The sequence below is a fragment of the Vitis riparia genome, chromosome 8 (assembly GCF_004353265.1).
Source record: "Vitis riparia cultivar Riparia Gloire de Montpellier isolate 1030 chromosome 8, EGFV_Vit.rip_1.0, whole genome shotgun sequence".
Taxonomy (NCBI): domain Eukaryota; kingdom Viridiplantae; phylum Streptophyta; class Magnoliopsida; order Vitales; family Vitaceae; genus Vitis; species Vitis riparia.
Window position 1 is genome coordinate 15,393,214 of NC_048438.1, and position 25,317 is coordinate 15,418,530.

The 25,317-nt window shown below is 36.9% G+C and overlaps 2 protein-coding genes and 1 non-coding gene across 5 annotated transcripts; 1 reads left to right on the forward strand and 2 right to left on the reverse strand.

The window, feature by feature from the left end:
- Nucleotides 1–5,308: 5,308 nt before the first annotated feature.
- On the reverse strand, nucleotides 5,309–11,034 carry LOC117920396 (PRA1 family protein A1-like). 3 transcript variants are annotated; one of them, XM_034837888.1, is made up of 8 exons: nucleotides 10,730–11,031; nucleotides 10,316–10,356; nucleotides 10,157–10,235; nucleotides 8,084–8,170; nucleotides 7,916–8,004; nucleotides 7,709–7,780; nucleotides 7,496–7,619; nucleotides 5,309–5,680 (listed from the first exon to the last, which is right to left on the reverse strand). In XM_034837888.1, exons 1-7 carry the CDS (start codon nucleotides 10,885–10,887, stop codon nucleotides 7,516–7,518), a joined length of 630 nt encoding a protein of 209 aa, XP_034693779.1. In that variant the 5' UTR covers nucleotides 10,888–11,031; the 3' UTR covers nucleotides 5,309–5,680; nucleotides 7,496–7,515. The 3 variants fall into 3 exon arrangements, with proteins under 3 accessions (XP_034693779.1, XP_034693778.1, XP_034693780.1); XM_034837887.1 differs by having other exon boundaries at nucleotides 5,309–5,738; nucleotides 10,730–11,030; XM_034837889.1 differs by lacking the exon at nucleotides 7,709–7,780 and having other exon boundaries at nucleotides 5,309–5,738; nucleotides 10,730–11,034.
- Nucleotides 11,035–11,780: 746 nt separating this feature from the next.
- Nucleotides 11,781–11,854, reverse strand: TRNAV-CAC. The gene has a single exon. It is a non-coding gene; the product is annotated as a tRNA-Val (tRNA).
- A 1,659-nt stretch (nucleotides 11,855–13,513) lies between these two features.
- On the forward strand, nucleotides 13,514–25,294 carry LOC117920395 (serine/threonine-protein kinase ATG1c-like). The gene is given in 14 exon segments (XM_034837886.1): nucleotides 13,514–14,121; nucleotides 15,230–15,347; nucleotides 15,443–15,501; nucleotides 20,219–20,283; nucleotides 20,711–20,804; nucleotides 20,887–20,967; nucleotides 21,166–21,274; nucleotides 21,545–21,617; nucleotides 21,707–22,089; nucleotides 22,204–22,254; nucleotides 22,257–22,570; nucleotides 23,220–23,514; nucleotides 24,092–24,162; nucleotides 24,876–25,294. Coding segments are annotated over 14 exon segments (2,196 nt in total). The 5' UTR covers nucleotides 13,514–13,878; the 3' UTR covers nucleotides 25,116–25,294.
- The last annotated feature ends 23 nt before the right edge of the window (nucleotides 25,295–25,317 follow it).

Genomic DNA, 25,317 nt, shown 5'->3' on the forward strand with positions numbered 1-25,317 from the left:
TCTGCTTATATAGTTGAAGGGCATAAGAAAATTCAGCTCAAGTAAATGACTGATTCCTTGGTCAAGGAAATGCACACGTTTTATACTGAAGCCTCATGTTATGAGATAAATGCATGTGACGTGCAGTCAAATTTCAGATTTTCAGATTCAATAGTACTATTTAAGGAAATCAACTTTTTTTCTTCCATCGCTGTTGAGAGACCGTGTCGGAGATATTCTCCTAATAACCGTCCTTGAATTATACGCAAAGTAATCTCTACCGAGTCAAAGCAAAGAAAAGTCAGATGTGTCTGTTCGATCGTCGAAAATTTGTATTCTGGGATAAGCTCCAGGCTCTTGCCTCTTGCCTCTTGCCTCTCAACTTCCTTCCTGCTTTCAGCCTGCAGTGAATGGGATTGTAAATTGTAAATTGTAAGGCTAAAAAACTCTATAATTATATCAAATAAAAAATTATTTCTATGAAATTTGAATAACATTTTTGGAAGAAGATAGGGTATGAAGTATTTCCTAACAGCCTGACATTTGTCTCACTATGAAAGATCTGAATTTCTAAATCTAGAGCCAAACAAAGTGTAACATAGAAAAATTATGAGATTGTTCAAGAATGGATTTCAGCAACCGCCTCGATCGCCACGTCTGCCTCAGCAAATCCTCTATCGCCCCACCTTGTGCCTAAATATAACCAAACAATTATCCAATATGGTTGGGAACTAGGCCTTGCAGTTCTCTACGGAACCTTCTTATAAGTTATAATCTAGTAGTTGGAACATACATTTCATTGGAGCAAAGCTATTTTGTCTGCAATTCAATTTTCGAGTCTTATAAATGCTTTTTCTCCATCTTTCTTGTGAGAACGATTAGGGAATTGGTGAACTTGAACAATCCGATGAGTTATCTCTTGCAACTCGATCAATCTATGATGAAACTCACTATAAGCTTAAGAGAAGTTTGTGCTTTGATTTTAAGGTCTCGCTCTAATACACATGAGAAATTGTTTCTATTAGCCAATTATTGTTAGGTATAATAATATCACCATCTCCACCCCTTTTGTAAGGACAGTTTTGATTCAACTTCATCTGTTTTCATCTGTTCACCTCTTAAACCCCCACGACACATGGAGGCATGATTAATTGAGTATAAGGTGAAACCCAAAGTTCGGTACCATTGGATTATAAGAGCAGGACAAGCCCAAAATGATCCCTTCAGCTGCCTAAATTCTTTAACTTAAAAATACACACAAATTTTCAGCTGATGATATTGACTGAGGGTCCTCCATGATTGGAGATTAGTTGAAGAAAGTCACCTTCTTTGTTATTTTTTTCTCTCTTTCTGTCAATGAAAACTCTAATGAAGTACTACTTATAATATTCAGCCCAATTGCTTTATAAATGTCACTGAGAATGATGGAGAAATCTTCTTATGAGCAACGGATGGACTCCCATTGACATATAATTGGTTGACGTTGAAGACCATGGATGGCTGCAGGAGATTGGTTGATGGAAGCAGAGACTATCATTCTGTATAGAAAACCTAAAACCACAGTTACACCATCTTCGTCTTCTTCCAATATCCACAGTGTAAAGCATGTAAGTAGAAACTACCAATTAATTGTCCACTTTCAAAATTACAAAGAAAAGAAAATTCAGTTGAAGGCTTGAAGGAATGATTTTAGTTTTAACCACATTGGATCCAACTTTACGCTAGTGTAAGTCAAGCTTTATTAGAACCTTGTTGGGAGATGGACGCCATACATTTTTGTAAGCAAGCTTGACTCCTGAGTCAAATCGATTGTAAAGGGTCAAAAAAGGAAATGGAAACTAAAGAGGAAAACTTACCAAATTCCTTCCATGAATCACTTTAACTTTCGTATGACCCCATGAATATAATCATTATTCAAATTCTACTAAATTATTCTTTTTCATTTTAGAATAATTACTTTTTTTTATTGTTATAATTGAAAATTTTCCCTTCACCAATATACAGAGTAATATCAAACCAAACTTTGAGAAGATTGAAACACCCTTACTATGGATTGAATACTCCAACATACTTGTCTGCACAACTTATAACTTATTCACTTGACATCATCAACATGCTGAATCAATATGATCACTTCAACTCTCAGATCCGCCACCATCACTCCTGTCCAGAGCAACCATGTGCCGCCATCTGTTTACCATAGCTCTTTTAGTGACTCTGCATGGCGGTTTATATCTTTCCTGTTGCCTGTGGCCTAGCTTGCAAAGACACATCACGATTAGAATGGCTGCAAACCCAGATGCGCATGCTATGAGCCGACAGCACGCCCTTCCATTTTCCTGGAAGAAACTGTCCATGGGATGCCAAGTTTGAACCTTCCATAGATTATATCAATATAGTGGCAAGTCTTTGAGCTATCGAGGATGTTATGCAGAAACTTTGCGGTTCAGAAGTTGACTTTGGTTTATTGGGGTTTCCTACACTCTTACAAGGATGCCGCAGTTGACCTGTGGAACTTGAATGCTACCTCCCCAGACAAGCATTGAAAAGAGCATTTGTTTTCTATTTAATGTATACTGGAAGTTGAAATAGAGTCTCCAATCTTATGCTTTTTTTAACACTTCTGTCCAGAGTCCTTGCTTAAATTTCGGTCTCAAAGCATCACGACAGAGAATTAAGCACCCAACACATTTTCCAATTTGTTTCTTGGAGGTGAAAAAACAAAAGAAAGTGTTGTACTGAATAAGTCAGGACTGCAGACTGATCTGGGAGTGGGGCAATACATCACATAGTGGCAAAATTAATGAAAAAAATGGTGATCATGATGGATGTTGGGAAATTAGAGAGAGAAACAACAGATTAATGAAAAAATATATGTGATTTGATTGCTCTATCCACTAATTTGATAGAATCGACATAGAGAAATCTATATGAGTGGCATCTAAAACTCTTCATGTACATCAAACATCCTTACACACTCCAATCAAATAGAAAAATTGGAAAGAAAATGTGTAGCTTTGAAAGGAAAGGAAATGAAAATGAAATCTAAGAAAGGTAGAGAGTAGAGTGATTAAACACCAGCATAGCCATCACAAGTGCAGTTGGCATCGCTGCCGCTTAAGTCGCCATGTTGGGGAGGTTTAGTGCTGATGCAACAACACACGAGGCCTATCAACAGCATGAAGCCCGAAGCTGAGGCCAAGGCCTGCGCCCATTTCAGGTAATGCTCCATCTTCTTCCTTTTTCCTCAATTCTTCTCCCATCATGTCAACAAGCCATCAACAAGTTTATTCTTGCTCATCACACGGCTTACAGAGTATTCATCAATGGTGCCAGCTCTTTAATTAGTGAAAGAATAATGGTATCAGGTGGTGAGAGAAGGAAGAAGAGAGACGTGGGAAAGAATTAGTGGAGCACATGGCTGAGCTTGAAAGAGGCCAAAATAACATGGGGCACCTGTGAACCTAACGGCTAACAGTCGCATCAAGTCTCCTTCCACAAAAACCACATGTCAATTGTTGATATGAGTTTTTGTTTCGGTTAACTACTTGGGAACATCATTCAAAGGATGAGATTGGAATGTTCACTCTTTGCAGTCTCTCCCGCACTTTAGGCACTAGTGGCAGTTGTGATATCTAATCAGAGGCCTTACAATCTAAGCTTTAATAATGAAGGTAACACCCAAATGTCTCTGATATTTTTTTCCAAATATATTCAATGGTATGTAATACTATGTGTTCTATTTATCATTAATGGTTACAAAGTTATCTGTAAAGTAATATAAAAAAAAGTTCAAAAAATAGAATATTACTAAAACCTAAAAGACTGCCGACAAAACTCCAGATTTAATGAGTTACAACTCATGTACTACGCACGAGTAAAAAAGATAATAATGTTTGAATATTTAATACAGATATGTAGCACCTTCTGCTTTTGAGGGAGAGAGCCCGCCTATACCATTGTGATTGGTTCAATCTTCAATCTTCCCAAGCTGAAGGGTTAAGGGTGAGGGCACCTTTGAGAATCCAAAGTTGCAAAAGCAATTTTTCAGGGCTGAGAGAGTGGTGGTCCTGGATCAAAACATTTAAAGATGTTTCCAGTCATATCTTTGGGCTGGCATTGAAAGCGCTTTAGTGTATCATTAATATAACTTAAATGTTAGTGGCATCAGATCATTGCCAGCGCACACGAACGTGCACCATCATGGTAATTGGTAAGTGTCGCTCACTTGGCCCTCAGGGAAGCCATTTACGTGGATCGGCTCATGCAGGTGACTGCACTACTCTCATTGCATACAAGGCGATGTTCTGCACTATGAAGTATGAACTAGTGCAAGCCTTAATTTGGAAAAGCTACAACTGGCAACCCACTCACCAAAAATTTTAGGTAATCGCTACAAGCGCGTGGCTTCCTATGGCCTGGAGCCTATGATGATTTCGAAAGACCGTAGGAGAAGTGTTGTTTCGTGAATGAATGAAGAGAAACGTAATGAAGAAAAAGGAGAAAGCAAAAGAAAAGCTTTATGTGTGCCTCCACATTACAAAATATTCGAGTCAGAAAACCCACTGGAACATCGTTGCTTTTGTCCTAAACAAAAGGCCCGAAAGTAACCCCGATTAAACTTTTTCTTAAATATTCGGATGCCCCATTCACATTTGAAAACGCGTGTTTACCAGTTTTGATAAGTGGCTTACACAGCACGTTGGTGGCTACCATGAATTTTTCATCTCCGGCTTAAAATCCATTTCTTCTACCCCGTGCCTACTATTATTAATAATTTAAACCTCTGATTTATTCATTTTCTGCAACTCCCTTGCACGGCAAATAAGAAATCTACCCAAGCAAAAGAAGCCTAGGGAATCAATTGTTTCCTATCGGGTAGGTTCTATTTTTGTTCGCCTTTCTTCCCTAACTCCATGGCTCCAGCCCCCAATGTTTAAACGTACCCCTTTTTCAACATCAGCACATCACCAAAGGCATAGAATCTTCATCTCTTCCTATGTACCGAATTTCACCAATCTCATGCTCGTGCTTTGGACCAGGTCGCATGATAGTCAGCATCCATTATAGAACCTTTAATTCATTTTGGAGCCTGTTCGATCTCCACAAAGACGCAAGACATTCACTTCAGGAAATACTCACCTCCAATGAACCGGCACAACCAGCTCAATATCAGTAGTAATCTATGCAAGAGAAAAAAAAAAATCGCTTTTTATCAACAAGCATATCTAGTAAATATTAACGTACCGGCTAATCAAATTTATGGCAGCTGGAAATGGTAGCCCTGCTCTTAATGAAATTATCATTCAACATGTAGGTTCCAAAAAAATAAAGAACAATGTTTTCCTGCTCATATTGAAATTAACATTGGAGATCCATCCATAAAAATAAAGAACAAGGTTTCCCACTATAGAACTCATACAACTAAACTACTAACTTCTTTAAAGAGTACTACAGAAGTTCCAGTCACCTAGACAAGGTGTCTAGATAGGGCACAAGAATTTTAAGAATGAAAGCTTAAGGCATATTAAAATCTTCAAACGTTTCTCCTGCATATGGATGATAAAGAAACAGTTTGCTTCACAGCATCAAGTGTTCAAGACAATTTACAAGCCGTTAGTGAATATGCATATATCATTGACCACCTCCAGAGAATTCCACAGTCGAGCTATAGCAAATTATTTTAGTGCAGCAGCAGCAGCTAAAGCCCAAATTCAGAAGAACAATCTGTATTAGCTTCACAATCAACAGGAGATAACCTAAACAAAGAAGCACAGGCTGTCATTTACAATCATAATTAAACAAACAAAAATAAGAGTAGTTTATGATATAAAAAAAAAACACTCCCGATCTCTGAAACATTTGAATTCCAGCTTCTATGATTCCATGGATGAAATGGTTTTAATATCAATATAAGGTGAACGGTAGTAAATACCAAATATTAATACCTGCCAAGCCTCAGACCATTTGCATGTCTCAAGTTTTAAAGGTAGGGAAGAAAAAACAACCATAGAATAGACTGGTCAAAAATAAATGTTTATCCTGCTCTGCTTAATCTACTTGAAGAATTCAACAATGAGATGCTTGCTACAAATTAACAATGTTCAATTTTCTTCTTCAACCTTGAAGAATCAACAGAATAGCAGGAAAAGAAGATAAATCAATGCAGATTATGCCATTGGCACTATATTCACTTCATGCGACCACCAACAACAGACTCTGCTATTGGTGCTATATTCACTTCATGCTGTCATAACAATTAGCAAGCTTCAACCTGATACAGTAAAAAATGGTTGGAGGAAAATGTTGACATGGGAAAATTTGAATACAACAACTTCACGGATTATTCACTTAGATTAAAACATGCAAATATAAGAAACCCTAAATAACAAACAAGGTCAATATAATCAGTAATCTGACCACATTGAAAGGGAAGATCACATTCAGTTTGGCGCATCAGGCAGAGGCTCTAGCATGTCTATACACAGGTTGTAATGAACCAATCATGAAGTCAAGGTCAGTCAACCAAATGACTCCAACCCAAGAGCAGATGGACTAAGCAAATATTTCTTCCAATTTAAAATCAGTTTGAAGCAACCAAATGAAGGAAATGAGCTCATCTGAACACTAAAGGCAAAATTCTCTCAATGGTAATAACAAATTTTAGTCCATAGGCAAATTATACTTCACCAAGCCAAAGCCTAATAATTTTCTTAAGAGTTTTTTTTTTTTTTTTTTGATAGGTAAAGAAAAGATCTATTGAAAAGAGACGTCAAAAGAGTGACTCAAGGTATACAATACCTATACACCCACCACCAAAATGGCCACTAATTTTCTTATTTCTCTGAGTTGTATTTTCTTGGGATAGCAACTGTTCCACTTAGTTAATACAAGGAATCGATTCCTATATAAGAAACCTAAAGAGAGACTAATAATTTTGTGACATTGGAAATTTCAATAAAAGTTAAACTTCCTATGTGATATTGGAAGAAAGTTACACACTCGATGTGACATTATAAGGTTTTGTGAAAATTACATTTTCTATTTACACATCTCTCTTGGTTGTGTAACTAACTCTTACTGAATCACCACAACAGCCATCACACCCACCCACAAAAAAATGGAAATTAAAAAAAAAAAAAAAAAAAAGTGCATGCACAGAAACAAAGTGATAAGAAACCCCAATAATAACCCCCTGAAATCTCTCCCCTGACACGAGGTTAGGAAAACCCAACCAATATCATGATGAAAATGACCCCACTCACCAAGTAAAAAGGTTAATAATAATAAATTAATAATAATGATGATGATAATGATAATGATAATAATAATAAAAGAACCGAAGGAAAGAAGGAAACTGATAATTCCATATTACTAAAAGAAACCTATTAGGAAAAGGAAAAAATTAAAATGGGGGAATAGCGACAAGAATACAATGAAGAGCTTTTAACAAGAAAGCATAATGACAAATAAATAGTAGAGTCTAGATGGAAGGATCAAGCAACAGCTCACTTACATTCTACAAACTCCAAGGAATTACAATTCGCTATAATTGCGCCAAACTGCACGAAATTCCTCACGGAATGTGTTTAAACGTGCTTTCAAGTTCGGTGTTCTAAAGCTTGCATGGAGGATAGTGGCTGCAAGAGAGAGAGAGAGAGAGAGAGTATTAAAAAATGAAATGCTAAGAGAAAAAAGTGTGGAAGAAAATAAGAATGGACGAAAATACCAAGAAGACCAATGGCCAATGCCCATAGAACAGTTAAGATACTACAAGAAACAAACCAAAGGATGAAGCTCACTACAGAGAGAGGAAAGAAGAAAAAGGAAAAAGGATTAGTCAACATGAGATATAAATTACTATAATAGATTATAAAAATGGCTTGGTTTGCACTGCAATGAATAAAGAAATAAATCAGAAAATTTTTATAAATACCAGAAGAGAATATTAAGACAAACACCCAACGTGGCCGTCCACATATAAGAATTGATCTTTTAGCTGATGGGCGCCCACGAATAACAGGCCTGGTAATGAGTAGAAAGTTATAAAAGCACCATTCCTAAATGCTCTGCAAGAGCAATGAGAGACCAACAACAAACTTACGTGAGAGGAGGTCTCATCTTTGCAGCTAAATGTGGAGAGAATTGCCTGACAGTTCTTGTCACCTTTTCACTAAAAGTGCCTGCAAAGCTGTAACAACAATCCTTAGCAATAACAAATGGAAAAGTGAAAGAATGATAACTCATGGGTAAATAAACACCAGGTAGCATCTCAATTGTTGTATAAAGACAAAAAAGGAATCCAGACATGTCCTTCTTACACTTCCACCAATGCAGTCATTTTTGTTGTCTATATCAACAAATTTTGCTTCTATAGCAACCGATACAGAAAAATGAGACATGATATAAATTCAATAAGAAGTATTACTGTATCACTAATGAGGAAAGAAGTGATGGCCTAAGATTTAACAAATGACACTACTTATCAAAAAAAAGATTTAACAAATGACACTGCATCAACAGAGCTGAATGGCCAAAAAAAGGCATGGTTAGGGACTAAGGCTCTAATAAGACAAATTAAAGCTATTTCATAATGAGGCAAAAACCATATTGAAATTTGTACAGGACATACAGATTAGGCAAAAGTTTCTTTAGATATGACAATAGTCAAAAGTGGACTAGCAAATTCATCAGAATGATCCTTGCTAATCAGGAGCCGCCCATCTATGTACAATCAGACTCCCTCCACATCTCTCAAGACATGCACCAACATCCAAATTAGCAACTTGCACATGGCTTACAGCTTCACTTTTATTGCAGCATGAAAATTAAGGGACTGGGAATTTTGCCACCATTTAGAAGGCCCTTCCACCAAACAACTATTTGAGTGCCCACTTGCTGAATGGCATGAAAGCCCCTTCATTACTCTCACTAGGGTGGGGATGACTTGAACAATACTGTACAGATCCAAAATTGATTGCCCTTTCAAGTTCTATTAGAAGCTGATGCCAAAATCATTGCTCACCAAATGACATCCTTTGACACTCCATCTCACTGTTTTCAATTTTTTTTGCCTTTTTGTAATAGGACGACCCAAACATCTCTACCACTCAGCAATGCAACACTCCCCACATTCAGCTTACAATTTAGGTTAGGTCAATAAATTTCCTCTGCACTCAGTTATTTAAAAAGTGATTGACAAATGAACAAGGGAAGCAAAAATGCAGAGTTGGAATTTGACTTATACTAAACACAGATTTTCATGGAACACTCAGAAGTCACAACCAGGACCTTATCTTCCATCTGAGAGTTTTCTAGCATCTAGGCAATGTTTTAAAAGGCTATTGAGGCTGGCCTTAAGGCTAGGCTCTGCAAATTAGCCTTCTATAGCCTCAGTTAGGGTAATTAAGGATTAAGTCTCACTCTGTCAAGGCTTATAGCTTTGAGGCTAAAGCATCAAGGTTGTTGCGGCCTAAGCCTCAAAAATTCAAAAGGTTTTAGGCCTTTGTGGGCTTTTGGTGTATATTTTTTAAGAGACTTAAGCCTCAATATTCAATGAGTTTTAATGGGTTCTATCATCTATGCTATTGTGGGGTTTTAATATAGATTTCTTGAGTTTTGGATTGGATCCCAACTTGATTAAACCTTTTTATGAAATAAGGGTTTAGTTAACTTCCCAGTTAACTTTTTAAATGGAAGAGAAAAGGAGAGATTGAGAAGAAAGAATAGGGCAATAGTTGGCTGTCCTAGTGGCGTATGTCAAATATAATCATTATATTATTATTGATAGATGAGAAAAATATTACTGCAATTGGTGGACAAAGGAAAATAAATATTATCAAGACCGCCTTTAGCCTTTGTCTATCAAAAAAAAAAAAAGACTGCCTTTAGCCTTTTAAAGGTTGCATCTAGGTGCGCAAAACTCTTATCTTGACCAAAATCATAATAAACTTAAAACCAGGGAGGGATTTGAGTTACAGAGTTATATAACATGTAGAATACGAAAGTTGCAAAAAATGCAATTCACAGACAAGTAAATTTCTATTAACAGAATGTTCGTGAGAGCAGAACTATTATGAGGTTCAGCTTCATGCAATCAAGTATTCCAACACCTCCTCCTTCAAGATTGTCAACACGATACATAACAATAAAACAGAACAGGCATGAAGCAGCATACCTATCATTCAGAAAAGCAATGCTTAGCGCTGTTAAGAAAGCAGCAACAATAGCAATTGGCCTCCTCAAGAACCCCATCCCTGCAGTTGACAGGCAAATGAACATGTACCCAAATAACACAACTAAACAAATCAGAAATTAAATCATTTTCTTGGCTTACCAAGGATGAAGACGATCATAATGAAGTAGTTCGTCCTATAGCTGCAAACACATTTAAAAATTTAAGACACAAAAAAACAAAATCAATTCATTTTCAAAACCCTACTGCTATAAAATTAAAGCTCATACAAAAGAAAAAAAATACTTGTACAGTTCCGATCGAGTTGATTTTATTTTTATTTTATTTTCATTTTCACCGCTAAGAGTATGGGATTTCAAATAAATTTCCTTCTCTATCCATCCAGTTTCTCAGCAACCAAACGGATATTACAAATTCGATGATCGAAAAACAAACCAGTTCAATACAAGAAAAACAATAAGAAGAGTAATAATAACAGAATTTGACACCAAAAGGAGGAATAAAATCGAAGAGGAGGCGATGAAGAAGAAGCAAGAGCAAGGACGAGAAACGTACTAGTAGAAATTACATTTGAGGCGACTGCTCCATTTGGAGTAAGATCTGGGAAGGGTGAATCTAGAGAAGAATTCAGAGAGGGGGCGCGGGGGTGTTGACCAGTCAACTTCTCGGAGAGCGTCGATCAGATCTTCCGCTGTTACGTTCCCCCAATCCATGTCGATCGGATGCTCTGTGAAACCCTAGGAAAAAAATTTTAATTTGTGGTATTTGAAAAGGATGATGACGAGGAAGCAGGAGGTGAGAGAAAAAGGAGAATCGTGAGCGTGGGTGGAATCGGTGGATGGGTGGGTTTGGAATGGCCTAATTATCTGTGGCCCTGTTGGGCTGGGTCGCGTTTTATTCTGCGGGAAGGCTACTGTCAGAGAAAGTTAATAATAATAATAATAATAATAATAATAATAATAATATATCGTAAATATATGCTCAAAAATGTGAATTACTACCCCTTTTTGTTGGTATTTTTGCTAGCTCTTTGTTTTCATGTCTAAGTACTAATGTAATAGTTGACTTTTGGCCTTTTCATAATTGTGAGGGCAACCATGAAAATAAATATAACTTGATCGGACGAATTCCCATTTTATTTAAAATTTTCCTTCTTTTATTCTTTACCTCATTTATAAGACTCATGACTATGAAATCGAAAAGACTCATCCTCCTCTTAAACTTCTCTCCCACGTCAAGTGTTGTTATTATTATCATTGAGGAAAAATTATTTGATACATATATTGCATATATTTTTATTTGGTTTATCTAATTTTTAGAAAAAATATACATATTTAAATTATTCTATTAACTCTTTGAAGCCTAAAAATTTAGTAAAAAAAATTATATGCTTTTACAACAAAAGTTGTGTAAAAATAATGATAATACATATACTATGATAATGTATAAAATAACCATATATTCTTGCAGATTAAAATTATATATTATTTTTATGGTACAAAGTTATATCATAATTTATATAATTTATACTCTTATACATATATGTATTATCAGGCTAAGAAGGAGTAATTAAAAAATAATACTAACACATTATTTTATACATTCATGTCTGAGCCCGGGTTCGAACCGAGGACCTCTGGTGTGTGAGACTAGCGTGATAACCAACTACACCACCCAGACAGATGTTGGTTTTTGATAAAATATATCTAATGGTTAAATTTTAAAGGTTTTTTAAAACCCATACTTAAGAAAATGTTAAAATATCATTCATTGCTATTACATTAGACCATAAGTTCATTGCTTTATGCTATTTCTAAAATATTTTTTTCATTTTTTTATGAACTTCTAATATGATGTTATGTTGTGGTATAAATTATTCTCTCTTTTTAATGTATTTTACCTTACTTAAAAAAGTTTTAAATCCATCATATTAAATTCAAATTTGTGAAACCTTAGTAGGGTATTGTTAAAAAAATTCCATCATTAATAGGATGATAGTAAGATTCATGATACTAGAATAGGTAATGTTTTTAAAGTTGAATTGAACTAGCTAATCAGACCAGATGAATCATCAATCGGTGGCCTTTCTGATCCAGTTTGTTGGATCCAACCATTTGACAGTTGAACCGGTATTGAATTGTTTGAATCGTCGCTTAAGCCATTGAGTCGGACGAATCGTCTGGTTCTTAAGGAACCGGTCAAAGGTTAATTAACCCAAAATTTAATTGGGCTCCTCACATTCAAAGCCTATGTTTACTCAAAGCCATATCCAAGCCCATTGCCCACACTTGTGTGTGATACTGTAATTGTTTTAGGGTATTTAAATAGCCCAATGCTGCAAAATTTTGATGTGAGATTCATTTGAAGATGAGGAAAAATGTTTTTTATTTTATTGGCGCCTAAGAGGATTTGAGCCATTAACTTGTAATTATAAAATGTAAGGCATGAACCATTATACCATTATGGTTTTAGCATATGTTAGTGTAGACACATTGATTTTTTTCTTCTTCTATAAACCATTAAATAAATATAAATATCTACATTCATTTTTATTTTTATAATAATTATATGATGAAATCATGAAATAATATAAATTTATTAATATAATAAATTTTAAATATAATAAGATATATGAATAAAATTAAATATTATTATTTTTCTTTAATCTTAAATATATATTCATACTTAAATATCATATATACTTTTTAAATAAAAATTAAATATTATTAAATTTTTAATTCTATATATTGATTATTTTTTATTTTTATTTTTATATAATATATAAATTATTAATTTATATATTTATTATATCACCGATTCAACTACGATTCAATCACTTATCTGATTATTGAACTGTAAATAGATAACTTTTTTATTTAATAATCGATCCGCTTTTAATAACATTCAATAGGTAACAATGTGAGGAACAAAGACAACATGAGTGCATCAATCCTAACTTAAGATGTTTAGAATTTAAAAACGTTGTTTCCCCCAAAAAAAAAAAAAAAAAAAAAAAAACACATTATTCTTCTCTTTTATAAGGAGAGGTAATAAAGGTTGACAGGCATGGGCCATGCTAACGTTGTAGTGTACTTGCATCTCAACAGCTGAGTAAATGGTGGGATGAAATTGAAATTAGATGTAGACGTGATGAATCTGGGTGATTAGATCGGCATCAAAGCCTCACGGCAGTCGTTAAAGTCTGCTGGCCACCAGCCAATAAGCATTTGCCACGTCCCTATGCCTAGTCCATACGGGGACCTAGGCCTATTAAATCCTCCACTGCCCCAGAACCAGCACCGCTTGTGTGCACGATACGCACCCGGCACACCGTAGGATGGAAGCCCCCTGAGGAGAAAACCCATTTGGATTTGCAACATTATTGCCCCTTATCTGGATCGCTTGCGCCCTCGTTCTATCATATCCCTGTAGTTAACGCCACCAAATCCGACACGCTCATCTCCCAAATCGAGCTCCTTAATTATACTTAATTTACATTAAACTAATCAACAACGGGACTCTTACCATTAAACAAATCTCTATTAATCTCACCCCTTCATCTCCAGTCTTTCATCTCTACCAAAACAGACTTCGGGTCGGATTCACGAGGGTCCGTTTCTTTTGTTATCTCACCACTCCTGGAAAACCTTCAGTTTCGACGGTTGGAGCTGGTTTTTGGGAGTCTAGGGTTTTGAATTTGGACTATGGCTCAGACCCCGAGCAGAGGGCGAGTGGTTGGGGACTATCTGGTGGGTCGGCAGATAGGGTCAGGATCGTTCTCGGTGGTGTGGCACGCAAGGCACCGAGTTCACGGAACCGAGGTGGCGATTAAGGAGATCGTGACGGGTCGGTTGAACAAGAAATTGCAGGAAAGTCTGATGTCGGAGATCTTTATTTTGAAGAAGATCAATCATCCAAATATTATTCGTTTACATGATATAATTGAGGTTCGGAATATCTATTCGATGAATTATTTGTACTTTCTTGCTACGTTATTTATTTATTTGTTTGTTTCTGTTGCTGTAATGATTGTTGGAGGAGGGGTTATGACCTAATTCTCTTTTTTATTGTTGACAAACTGGAGGGAAAGATAAGAAAAGAAATTTGGAAATCGTGTTTCTGGTTGTGTCCGTTCTTGAAGAAGCAGAGAGGGAAAATAGATAAAAATTCAACTCGACTCCAGTTTGCCATTTCTCAAAAAATTTAAGACCAGAAGCTGCTTCGTTTTCTCTCTGCAAAAAGACTATAACATTCTCTAGAATTTTCTGGAAACGAAGAGCTGTGAAATTGTGTTATTCTAGATAAATTGGAACTAGCACTTTAAGCTGAGATTGCAAGGGGATTATGGATTACTGTTAGAAGGCATTTGGTTTTGCTGAGTTGGATTTGATTTGGAATTTCAATTTTGTGGATACCAAACCCATTGCTTCTATGTGGAACTGTTGTTGTTGTTTATTTGTTTATATTTTGTTGATGATTTGGGGTATATTGAAACGAAGTCAAATCAAAATCTATTGTTGTGTACACAAGATCAAGAATAGTTTTACTGTTTCTAGTGGCTTTCAGCACCATACTTTCAGTGGAAGTTGTTAAATTATGGCTTTGATCACTGGGAGATGATAGCCCCATTTAAATTATTTTCCTTCTTGGTGATTTACGTGGGCTGAGAAATCAAATTGAAGATAAGGATTTTTGAGCAGTACTTGACGGGGTGAGTAACAGGTTTTTCAAGGGGTTATTTGGGAGGATTATGATTGGAGAGTGTAAAATAATACTTGGAACGATTGATCTTTTCCTGTACTAAGTTCTAAAATTTATCCTGGTACTTGTACTAATTGGGGAAAAGCTTGTATAAAAAATCCATTGTTGAAAGATAAGAATTGGGTTGAGTGGAAGTAATGGATCATGGTGCACCTAATATTTCTGTAATTCTGCATACATTTTTTTTCCTTCTGGATGAAAAATCTCAGCCTTTATGCATGAACCCTAAGTAATCTCTCTCCAAATTTTATTGGGTTATTAGTTTTAAAGTTTATCTCCTATATGCTCCATTAGGTTCCTGGAAAGATACACCTTGTTTTGGAATACTGCCGAGGGGGTGATCTTTCCATGTATATTCAAAGCTATGTAAGAGTTCCAGAAGCAACTGCAAAGCACTTCATGCAGCAGCTAGGTATGTCTCACACTTGTCTGGTTGTTTCTTCACTTCTTTTCTTTGTATCTTCAATGATTCATGTAATGACGTTGGTGAACTTGTGCATTTCACAGCGGCTGGTTTACAAGTTCTTCGTGATAATAATCTTATACATCGAGATCTAAAGCCACAGGTTTGTTTTAGTTGTTTCTGTTTAGTGTGTCAGTTCTGTTTCAAGTTTGTGACTATTTTGTTATGCGTATCCATCCATCCACCTGTTCCCTCAAAAAAGATGCTAGTTTTTGCTGAAAATTGCGTTTTCTGTTTGATTTTCTTAGCTATAGAGATGAACGAATTGGAACTGTATGGGTGACAACGGTATAATCTGGTTGACTAAAATTTTCAGCAAGATTGTAAAAGATTTACACTTTGTTTGGTTTGTCACTAATGAGAGGAGAGAAGGTAGAAGCATCCTAAAACCAAGCTCGACTTTTTATACTTCTAGCCTTAAGTTTATAATTTTCTGAAGGATAAATTTGCATCCTCCATTCAGTATATTGATGATGCTGATTTTGAACATTATGGTAGTTACGTATGCTGGAGAAGTATGGGAATAGTTGGCAAAGACAAATCAATTTCAAATGACAACAGGTTTATACCAAGGGCTGACATTGAGCCCTTACCTTGTATCAGTCATGGATAAAATTATGAGGCATATCCAGGATACGGTTCCAAGATTGGAAAAAGTTCAAAGGGACTTTCTATGGGGAGGGGGTCTCTTGAAAATAAGCCTCACTTAGTGAGTTGGCACAAAGTTTGTAAGCTAAGGGTGGAAGGAGGACTAGGCATTCATAATCTTTCTATTTTGAATAAGGCTTTATTAGGCAAATGAAGTTGGAGGTTCATGTCAGAAGGGGAGCCCTCGTAGAAGAAAGTAATAATTGGTAAGTGTGGAGTGGAAGAAGGGGGTTGGTGCTCTTTGGAGGTGAGGGAGGATTATGGTGTAGGGTTGTGGAAGGCTATAAGGAAAGGATGGGATGCTTTCAAAGATTTCCTATGATTTGGGTAATGGAAGAAGGATAAGATTTTGGAAGCACATTTGGTGTGGGGACACCCCTTTGAGGACCTCTTTCCCCTCTTTGTTCATTATAGCCACCTCAAAGGATGCTTATGTCTGTGATGCTTGGGAGCAGGGTGATCTTGGGGGGTGTTGGAATCCCCGTTTTGTAAATAATTTTCAAGATTGGGAGTTGGATTGTGTTGAAGCACTTCTTTTGCGTTTGCATGGTAAATCAGTGAGTAGGGAAGTGGGTGACAAGGTGGTGTGGATGGCTACGAAGGGCGGCCAGTTTTTAGTTAAATCTTTCTATTATGGGATGGTTTAGAGGGGCTTAGGATCTTTCCCGGCAAGACTTATTTGGAATTATTGGGCTCCAATAAAAGTGAGTTTTCTTGTTTGGAAATCAATTTGGAAAGGGATTCTAAATGTGGACAGCTTGAAGAGGAGAGATTGAACTTTGGTGAACAGATGTTTTCTATGCAAAGGTGAGAAGGAATCTTGCAATCACATCTTTCATCATTGTTCCAAGGCAAGTTTGTTATGGCAGTTGATCTTCTCCTTGTTTGGAGTGGTTTTGGTGTTGCATACCTCAGTCCAACTGTCCAAGCAATGCTTCTTAGTTAGCATAATTGATCCGTTGGGAAGAGGAGAAAGAAGGCGTGAAATGTTGTTTCTCTTTGTTTGTTTTGGACTATTAGGAAAGAGAGAAATAAAAGGGCTTTTGATAATATTAAGCTTTCAGATCAAGAGTTAAAATTCTCTTTTCGGTATTACTTTTTTAGAATAGACTAAAGAGGGTCTAGGGCAAGAGTCATTCTCTATGATTGATTTTATCGATTGGTCAAGTTACCAATAAGAGGAGGGTTTTCTTGTTTTTTCTTTGGTGCACACATGTATACTTCCTATGTACATGGTGTAGCCTTTTTTGGCTCTTTAATATATCTTTTGCTCTGGAGCTGGGGGATTTAAGGCCTATCAGCCTCTTGGGCGGGCTGTACAATCTATTGGCCAAGGTGCTGGCCAATAGGATTAAAAATGTGATTGGTAAAGTGGTTTCCCCAGATCAGAATGCTTTCGTCATGGGAAGGCAGATTTTGGATGCATCTTTAATTGCAAATGAGGTGATCGACTCATGACAAAAAAGAGGAGAGAGAGGCCTGATTTGCAAATTGGATATTGAAAAGGCGTATGACAGCATTAATTGGCATTTCTTGATGAGGGTTTTGCAAAAAATGGGGTTTGGGGCTAAGTGGAGGGAATGGATGTGGAGTTGTATTTCAACTGCTAAATTTTTAGTATTAGTAAACGGAGAGCCTGTTGAGTTTTTTTCTAGCTCAAAGGGCTACTGCAAGGTGACCCTCTATCCCCTTATCTATTTGTCATGGGAATGGAAGTGCTGAGTGTCCTTATTCAGAGGGCTATGGAAGGGGGATTCATTTCCGGGTGCAACATTCGGAGGGGCAGTGGGCCGGTTGCCAATATTCTCATCTTCTCTTTGCAGATGACACAATAGTTTTTTGTGAGGCAAAGAAAGAAGACATGACCTACTTAAGCTGGATCTTATGTTGGTTTGAAGCCGTTTCAGGGCTAAGGATAAATCTGGCTAAAAGTGAAATTATTCCAGTAGGAGAGGTGGAAGAGATTCTTGAGATGGTTGTGGAGTTGGGATGCAAGGTAGGTCAGCTGCCATCAACCTACCTGGGGCTGCCCTTGGGTGCGTCCAATAAGGCCTCTTGCGTGTGGGATGGGGTGGAAGAAAGGGTGAGGTGGAAATTGGCCCTTTGGAAACAACAGTATATCTCCAAAGGTGGAAGAATCACCTTCATAAAGAGTACTTTGGCTAGTATGCCTTTGTATCAATTGTCCCTCTTCCGTATGCCTAAGATAGTGGCAAGAAGGCTAGAAAAGCTGCAAAGAGACTTCTTGTGGGGAAGGGGAAGTATGGAAAGAAAAACCCACCTAGTTAATTGGGAGAGGGTGTGTGCGGGTAAAGAGAAGGGGGGGCTTGGTTTGAGGAAGCTAGTCCCCTTGAACAAAGCTTTGCTTGGAAAATGGGTGTGGAGATTTGCTCGGGCTAAGGACGAGATGTGGAAGCAAGTGCTTATGGCGAAATATGGGCACGAGGAATTTGGGTGGAGGACTAAGAAGGCAAATGGGGCGTTTAGTGTTGGGGTTTGGAAGGAAATTTTGAAGGAATCTAATTGGTGTTGGGATAATATGGCTTTTATTGTGGGAAAAGGCACCAGAATTAGGTTCTGGACTGATCCTTGGTGTGGGGATGTGGAGTTGTCTCTAAGGTTCCCTCAGCTCTTTGTCGTGGCTGCCCAAAGGAACGCCACAGTGGGAGATATGTGGGACCAGAATTCTTGTCAAAGAGGCTGGAATCTAAGGTTTATTAGAGACTTCAACGATTGGGAGTGGGACGTGGTAGGCGAATTACTCCAAGTCTTAAGGAGTTAAAGAATCACCTTGGAGGAGGACTCGGTCTTTTGGAAGGGAGGAAAAAATGGGAAGTTTGGCGTTAAGGAAGCGTATATCTTGCTGATCAGCCCTAGTGTCTCCATGTTTCCCAAAAATGGCATTTGGGTGGAGAATGTTCCAACTAAATTAGCGTTTTTTGCGTGGGAAGCTGCTTGGGGGAAGGTTCTTACCCTTAATAGGCTTTAAAAGAGAGGGTGGCAGCTCCCTAATCGTTGTTATTTATGTGGTAGCGAAGAGGAAAATGTAAATCATTTGCTCATTCATTGTATAGTGGCCAGAGTGTTGTGGGAGATTGTCCTTGGTTTGTTTGGTGCCTAGTGGGTCTTTCCAAAAACTGTAAAGGAGGTGGTTCTTAGCTGGGAGGGCTCATTTGTGGGTAAAAAAGAGGGAGAAAATTTGGAGATCCATTCCGTTATTTATTTTTGGACGGTTTGGAAGGAGAGGAATAGATTAGCATTTAGGGGGGGAGTTTGCTATTCAGAAAATTAAGATTTCTTTTGTTTGTAATGTGTGGGGTTGAGAAAAATTGTATAGTGGAGCGGAGCCACGTTCCCTTATTGGATTCTTGGAGTGGTTAGCCTCCATTTAAGGGCTGGTGGGTTTTTTGTCTCTTTTGTCTTTTGTTGAGAGGCTTTCGTCGCCTCGTATACTCCCTGTATGCTATGCGGCGTTTTTACTTATAAAAAAAAATATATATATATATATCTTTTGCTCTTCTTTTTTTTTAAATATATCTTTTGCTCTTTTGCCTATCAAAAAAATTGATAACTTTGTTTTGGTTAATCAGACTTGAGTGTGGATTAATTATAAGTTAGAGCTTGAGAGGAACTTTAGAATCTAAAAGTCGTAGGATAAGCATGGTGAAATGGGGTCTATGGAATCTTACTACATGAAGTACTGATTTTGGGCAAACAATTTTCTTAGACGAAACCATCATGTGATGGATCCTGACCATCTATGCAGACCATAACTTTGTCTCATCAACTCAAATACTTGGGTGCTTGTAAGTTCCACTTTCAAACATGTGTCTTTTTTTTATTAGGAACCCAAGCCAGCCAACCAATGTATGGTATGAGAGAATTGACGCCAATAGAAACAAGTGAAGAGCATAATGGAAAAGCAGTAAATGATGGTCAAATAGTTTAAGTGAGTGCTGCTGTACTTTGGACCTTGACAGAATATTTTTGTCTTTAGACAGAGTCAGCAAACTATTGGTTCAGGAAGATTATCACTGCATTCTCTTTTTATTTTTATCCTCTGCAAATACTATGGGAATTTTAGTGACGGTATTCTTTATGTTGTATATCCTGTGCAAAAGAGGCATTGCATAAGATCTAATTCCATTTGTCATATGTATTACTTGGAACAGAATCTTCTTCTCTCCACAAATGACAACAATGCAGTCCTGAAGATTGCTGATTTTGGATTTGCAAGGTAAAATTCATATTATCTTTTACACTTTGTATGTGGCTTTTGATGGTGATTACTTTTGAAATCTTTTTGAGCAATCCTATAAGATTCTTCTTTTAATACATTCTTTTTCTTTTTATTATTTTTGTTTATTTTCTTTTTGAGAACACTTGATGGTCTAACTTTTAGCAAAACCAAGTTGTGATATTAACATTACATGGCAAAGTTTTAACAAGTTTTCCTCAGTTTGTGTTCCAAAATGATTCAACAAATTGAACTTTCTCATGAGTCTCCTGATTTCAAAGGGTGTAAATATTCATTGAAATGAAACCTGTTCTCTTTCATTTTAATAATCCTTTTGTTTCACGTTTCTAGTTTCTAGTACAGCTAAATGGGCTATATAGTTAAGGTCCTTTCAATAAGTTTATATGTTCCAATTCTTTTTTGGCAGATCTCTACAACCTAGAGGTCTTGCAGAAACATTGTGTGGTTCTCCACTGTACATGGCGCCAGAGATAATGCAACTTCAGAAATATGACGCAAAGGTGATATTTACTTTCTCCATCTGTAAGAATCCATCCATTTTCTCGCATAACCTTCTCCTATTAACTTGAACCAAATACGCAGGCAGATCTCTGGAGTGTTGGTGCCATTCTCTTTCAACTTGTGACTGGAAGAACACCATTTACAGGAAACAATCAGATACAGGTTTTTTTTTCTTTTCTTTTCTTTTTTTTAGCACATCTGAAATAATCATTTGTAGTGGTTGGGTTTTCAACTTGGTTTAATTATTGATTCTTCTTGTGTTTAATTTAAGTAGTAATAATTCTCTAGCTAGGTTTAATTTGTCTTTCTTTGTGCCCTTAACTTTTCCTTGATTAACTTTTTGTCTCGTTTCTTGAGCAGTTGCTCCAAAACATTATTAAATCTAGTGAATTGCATTTCCCTCCTGATAATAATGATTTGAGTGCTGACTGCAAAGATTTGTGTCAGAAATTGCTGCGCCGCAATCCAGGTATTTCACAGAATTTAGCTCGAAACTGGCAGCATTTATATATATGTATATGTGTGTGTGTGTGTGTGTGTGTTTTATTGGGGAAACCTGTTTGTTGCTAGGAATTCTTCATGGCACCAAGTGAAAAGCCTAAAACAGCTAAAGATGATACAAAAGTGAAACATATATGATATCTGATTGTGCCAAAAAGAAATTGCACTGTAGTTCTGATACTAAAGGCTTATTGAGGTTTACTAGCTCTTTGATCCTTCTATGTCCTTGTATCTGCAGTGGAACGACTAACATTTGAAGAGTTTTTTAACCACCCATTCCTTTCTCGAAAGCAACCAGATGAAGCGTTAAGGTAAAGGAGACAAAAAATTTTACTCTTCTCGATCTTGGCATATGATATTTTCATTCTTTACTCATGTTAAAATCCTTCGTGGCATGCAGTAGTAGGGGATCATCAAGAATAATTGATGGGTTTCCTTTGTCTGAATGCAATCCTGTGAGAAACACAGAGGAAAGTTCTCAAGAGGATTGTATGCCTTTCCCTCTAGATGATGATTCTAGTGGTCCTGAAGGGAGCCCATCATTTTTGAGGAGGAGGTCCTCAATGAAGTCTACCTACGGATTTTCTCTTGATAAAAAAGTTGATAGAAGGGAAACAATATTTAACACTCCCAACAACATGGATCTTGCTTCTAAATACAGCAGTGCATCACATAAACCAGAAATTACTGGCTTTAGGATTGACAGTCTTAGGCCTTCAGATGAGAATGTCAAAGAACCTCTAAAATCCATGGGACAAAGACCAATGAGAAGTTGTTCAAGAGGTACCAAAGTCTTCAATAATATTTCATTGCTCATTTTAATATTCTATTATCTAAAAAAACGTGTTGCTAAAATTTATGTTCTTTTTTATTATCTTATTTGTATGGATTCCACAGTTGTGGATTCATTGGAGGAGTTGGTTGATCAGGATTATGTTTTTGTATCTGGACCCCAATGGATGTGTCATCTTCCTCAGCTATTGCTTCCAAGCCAAGTCATTCACAATGCAAATCAGGGAGTGCCCCTCTAACATCTGTAAATATGAAAACCAAATCAAGTGCACCAATGCCAATTGCTGGTGCAGGAATCACTAACACATTTTATACTGGAAGCTTGGAAAGTCATAGCTCGGCACCTTCTGGGACTTCACAAGGATCCATGGATATAGGAGATGCTTTAGAGCAGCCATCAACTCACTGCATGACAAGGATTAAGTCATTGCAGCAATGTGCATCTGTCATCACTGAATTGGTAAATGAGAAGGTAACTTATCAATCCCACTTGTGAAATCAACTCTCCTTATTTTGTCCTGTAATAAATTATTTTGTCGGTTAAAAGTGCAAGCATGGATTCTGGGTGGCGCTGGACTAAATCTGCCCCAATACTGAATAACTCTAGATCACTTGTTCTAATTTGTTTCTCTTGTAGGTCTTTTTATTTTAGGATATTGTATAGGAATCATCAGCTAAATAACCATTGACCAATCATTGTAGAGCCACAATCCTGGCTCCATATAAATGGATTGGGATCCCCATAAGCTCTGGTGTGACTTAGTATCTGAGGTTAAAACTTTTCTTGCCTGATTGGAAGTGATCAGTATATTTAGCATCGGCAAATTGTGTTTTATGTTTAAAACATGAAATTTTTTGTCTTAACAACAATATGTGTCAAGTAAATTCATAGATGCAATGTCTCATGATAGAGTAGTATTTGAGAGCTCATTTCCATATAGACATTAACTTATTATTGATTCCTGGTCTCTGTATGTGTGCCACATGCGTACTGGTCTGTGGTAGACTCACCTTGTGGTATGTTTTACAGTACCATGTATTATTTCTGCTGATACAAATTCTTTTTAACTAACAATTTGTATATCTTTAAATGACTACGTTGTCTCTTTTTCCTCAAAAAGATTGAGGCTGGTAAGCAACTAGAAGCATTCTCAATCCAGCTTGTAATTCTTGCAATTTGGAAGCAAGCACTGCATATTTGCCATACACAGGCTGCCTCAGCTATGGAGGGAAGTCCAACCCAAGAAACTTCTAGATTAAGGAGGAGCACTGACAAGAAGCATGGGAGTCCTGATATGCGAGAATGTCTTGATATTGTTAACAATCAAGGGCCAGGGGATATTTGCTCCCAGATTGAGAGGGAATTTCTCCATCAAGTTGGGCATGCCGAGGAACTTGCTAAGGTTATTGAGCCTGGTATGGATTTTTCACTATCCTTATCAAAACTATTATGCAGGTGGTAAATTGAGTGCATGGGTATTTGTAGCTTGTAGGATCAAATGTTTTCATTTTCCTTTATTCTTACAGCCATTTTATCTGATTTAAAACTTAAAGCCACTTTAATGCCTACTTACATATTTTGTATACCAAAACTAGTGGATGATGCCTAATTGATAAATTATTATTTCTGGAATGTTGTGAAGACCAAAACTTGTTGGTAACTAATAAAGGACAACCATATAAGTAAATAACAGTAATTGTTTATGTCAACTATTTTGCTTGGATAAACTAGAACTGAGAACTGAACTACCACAATTTCAACCAAATCTCTTGGTTTGATCCTTCATGTCAAGTTGTTGGTTTATCTCTAGGAAATATAGAGCTTTATTCCCATATTGCAAGTTTGGGTGTTTGCCTTGATGCATTGGCAGGAAGATCTCCATTCTATTAAGGCTATAAACATAAATAGAGAAGTACACACTCCTGATTTTCTTATTTTTTTTTTCAGTAATGTTTGATTTTTGAAACACCAATTTTCTCATCATGATTGCAGGAAGTACAGAGATGCCAGATGCAATGGAGATGATATTTCAATCTGCCCTTGCCTTGGGTAGAAATGGGGCTGTGAGTGATTTATTTTCCCTGAAATTTCTTGCACTTACATCATATCATGCTTTTCCATGTCTACTTTTTACTACCACACTCAATTGAACTAATTGGCAGTAAGTTTCTTGCTTTTGCTTTGCATTACTTTTTAGAATGTAAAATAAAAGAAAAAAGAAAAAGGAAAAAGAAAAGTGAACTCTTCTGGAATTATCAGAAAAAATAAGCATGGGTTGTTGTTTGTTTGTGGTGTTACTTTAGTTTTTGGCGTCATGCTCCTCAAGCAACATCCTATAAGAATATTTTTAAGGTAAGGTCCAACATGAACTAGTGCCCGTGTGAAGATTGCATTTTGTCATGTCTCAGACTCTGAAGTAGAGGGAGTCTATCATTAATCATACTCTCTCCATTTGACTTGACATGTGATATGCTGGAAACCTGAAACATGGCCTTGGTTTGGCTGGTGTCATTTTTCACTACTAAAGAGATTTCCTGTCCATATGCTAAGACTTTTAAATTATAGTCTATAACTAACTGCCCTTGGCAAAAACTCAGTGTGTCTGCAACTAAAGATGTGTTAGCAATAGCATTATATGGATATGGATTTGTGATCCAACACAAATACAATGGCACCTTCCCTGAGAATACCTGGAATAAGATGAATAACAGCTAATGTCACATAAAAGCAATTTGGTCGTGCCAATTAAGAATTTCTGTTTCATACATGTTTGCAGGTTGATGAGCTCATGAGTGATGTGGAAAGCGCAGTGTCCTTGTATTCAAAGGCGGTGCACTTGTTAGTGTTCCTTCTAGTGGAAGCACCGTCCCTCATTCTCAACCCTCCCTTCTCTCTTACAAACTCAGACCGGTATAGGCTTCGAACTTACATTGATATCCTTAATATCAGGCAAGTCCACTCAAGGTCTCAAAGGATGAATCTTCTTAAGTGCGAGGATCAACAATGCCCCCCTTAAAAACTAGTGTAACTTTTAATCCAAGGTGCCATGGTTTCCATATAAAATTATTTATTTGTACAGCTATTCTTTGAGTGACTGTGAGATGTTGACTAGTGTGATCCCTTATTTGGGACTCAGATCATGATTCTATAATTTAAAGAATGATGAAATGTGCAAATTTTTTCCTTCTCTGTCCATTTGATGTGCATTTTCTGACCAG

Coding starts and splice junctions, on each gene's coding strand:
- LOC117920396 (XM_034837888.1), bottom strand. CDS start 10,887: ATGGATTGGGGGAACGTAACAGCGGAAGATCTGATCGACGCTCTCCGA. Junction 10,357..10,729: donor CTCAAATGTAATTTCTACTA/GTACGTTTCTCG, acceptor ATGTGTTTGCAG/CTATAGGACGAACTACTTCA. Junction 7,620..7,708: donor ATTGGCCATTGGTCTTCTTG/GTATTTTCGTCC, acceptor TCTCTCTTGCAG/CCACTATCCTCCATGCAAGC.